This window comes from Camelina sativa, unplaced genomic scaffold (genome assembly GCF_000633955.1).
Source record: "Camelina sativa cultivar DH55 unplaced genomic scaffold, Cs unpScaffold01199, whole genome shotgun sequence".
Lineage (NCBI taxonomy): Eukaryota > Viridiplantae > Streptophyta > Magnoliopsida > Brassicales > Brassicaceae > Camelina > Camelina sativa.
The window spans coordinates 5301-6916 of record NW_010922321.1 but is presented as its reverse complement, the minus strand read 5'-3'; the positions used below and the strand labels follow the sequence as shown (position 1 = coordinate 6916).

The following is a 1616-nucleotide window of genomic DNA, read 5'->3' as shown; positions in this document are numbered from 1 at the left end:
GTGCCTGCTCATTGGATGACATGCATTAAAAAGACAGTAACAATCATGAATTATGTGATTCAATCATAGACTCAGTCAGTTTGGATTTTGTTTCATCCATCAGTGCAAAATAGTGTGAAAAAGTACACACCTGGAAGAGCAGATTCGCTTTGACATGAGGATCATCTAGATGGTTATTATCCACGGGATACCGAACTTTATCTGACAGTGTTTTGTTGTAATTTTCCTAAGGAACCAAAGGGGATAAAGACGGAAATTTTAGACAGCATATCACTGAAAATACTTTTAAAGATAAACCATATATTCGTCAAGTAAAACAGTGTAGACCGTGAAACAGACCTCATTGTGCCGCACAGGAAGTTCATCATACTCAGAAGCACCAGCCAAGATATGCAAAAATGCCTAAAGGGCAGTGGTTAGAAGTCAAAGAAAAACAAAAAAGAATAATCAAGATCTCATATGTTGGATCAAATTCTTACCTCAAGCGATGTGTCAGAACCTATATTAGAGCCAAACATAGACACGGTCATGTAGCAAAGGTAATACTGTGACGCTATTGTACCCAGCATCATAGGCTCCACACTATTTTCATTTACTTTGAGGCATCCACTGTCTTCAAGATCATCAAATGTGTTCTGCACCAATCTACACAAAAAAGTAGCCCACATATACCAACGTTACAATGGTTCTAGGAAGAGAAATCTTCTTAATGTAATAACTTTGATATTTACCTTGATAAGTAGGAACAGACTGTTTCGTCTTGAGTACCTTCTAGCCCATAGTAAGCAGGATTAGCCATCTGTTACATCAATACCACATTGCGTCATTAACAGAAAAATCTGAAAGTAAAAAGAGAATCTGGCTGCAGGTGCCAAACTCTGTGGAGAGTTTCCAAGTCCGTGTTTTGAACTGATTATGGATTTAGCACAATATCTCACGGAACCAGGATCAATTTTTCAAGTTAAATCTCGCTTTTTGATAGAACTGAAGCATATTTACCAGTCTACGGAACAAATACGTCCATGTAAGATAATGCACTGCATCTTCTTTGTTGCCTATTGTTCCAGATACTATTTCTGCGTTGAAGTGATCGTGCAGCTTCTCTTTCAAGCTACTTTCTACGGGGAATGGTTCGTACAAGAACTGCATGCAGAGTAAAATATGATATCTTTAAGGTAAATTGTTGCAAAGGATACTAAAAATTGGCAAATAATTCCAATTGAGCTCGACCTTTTTGTAAAAACTCTTTTTAGGTTCATGTACAAGAATGACCGCTTTCCCATGTTGGTCGAATTGCGGACGCCCTGCACGTCCCATCATTTGCAAGATCTCAGTAAGAGGGAAGTCAACATATCTTTTGGTTTTCCCGTCAAAATATTCCGTTCCCTGATAAGAAACATTGCCAAAAACACAGTATTAAAGAGAATAGATAATGCATTAGCGGAGAAAATCTAAGAAGGTGATCCCAAACATTATAATAGCAGAGGACCTTATTTTACCTTTATAATAACTAAGTGAGCTGGTAGGTTCACTCCCCATGCCAAGGTACTTGTTGAGACCAAAACCTGTAAAGGAAGCATGGAATCCATCATCAATCATAATGTAAAAATGTAACC

At 37.8% G+C, this 1616-nt stretch overlaps 1 protein-coding gene across 1 annotated transcript; it reads right to left on the bottom strand.

Annotated features, from left to right (window-relative positions):
• Nucleotides 1–130: 130 nt before the first annotated feature.
• Nucleotides 131–1589, bottom strand: LOC104774044 (DExH-box ATP-dependent RNA helicase DExH14-like; the record flags this gene model as incomplete). The annotated part of the gene is made up of 7 exons (XM_010498709.1): nucleotides 1500–1589; nucleotides 1231–1386; nucleotides 1000–1143; nucleotides 732–799; nucleotides 480–645; nucleotides 340–402; nucleotides 131–226 (listed from the first exon to the last, which is right to left on the bottom strand). Coding segments are annotated over exons 1-7 (783 nt in total), but the record flags the coding sequence as incomplete, so codon positions are not given.
• Between the last annotated feature and the right edge of the window lie 27 nt (nucleotides 1590–1616).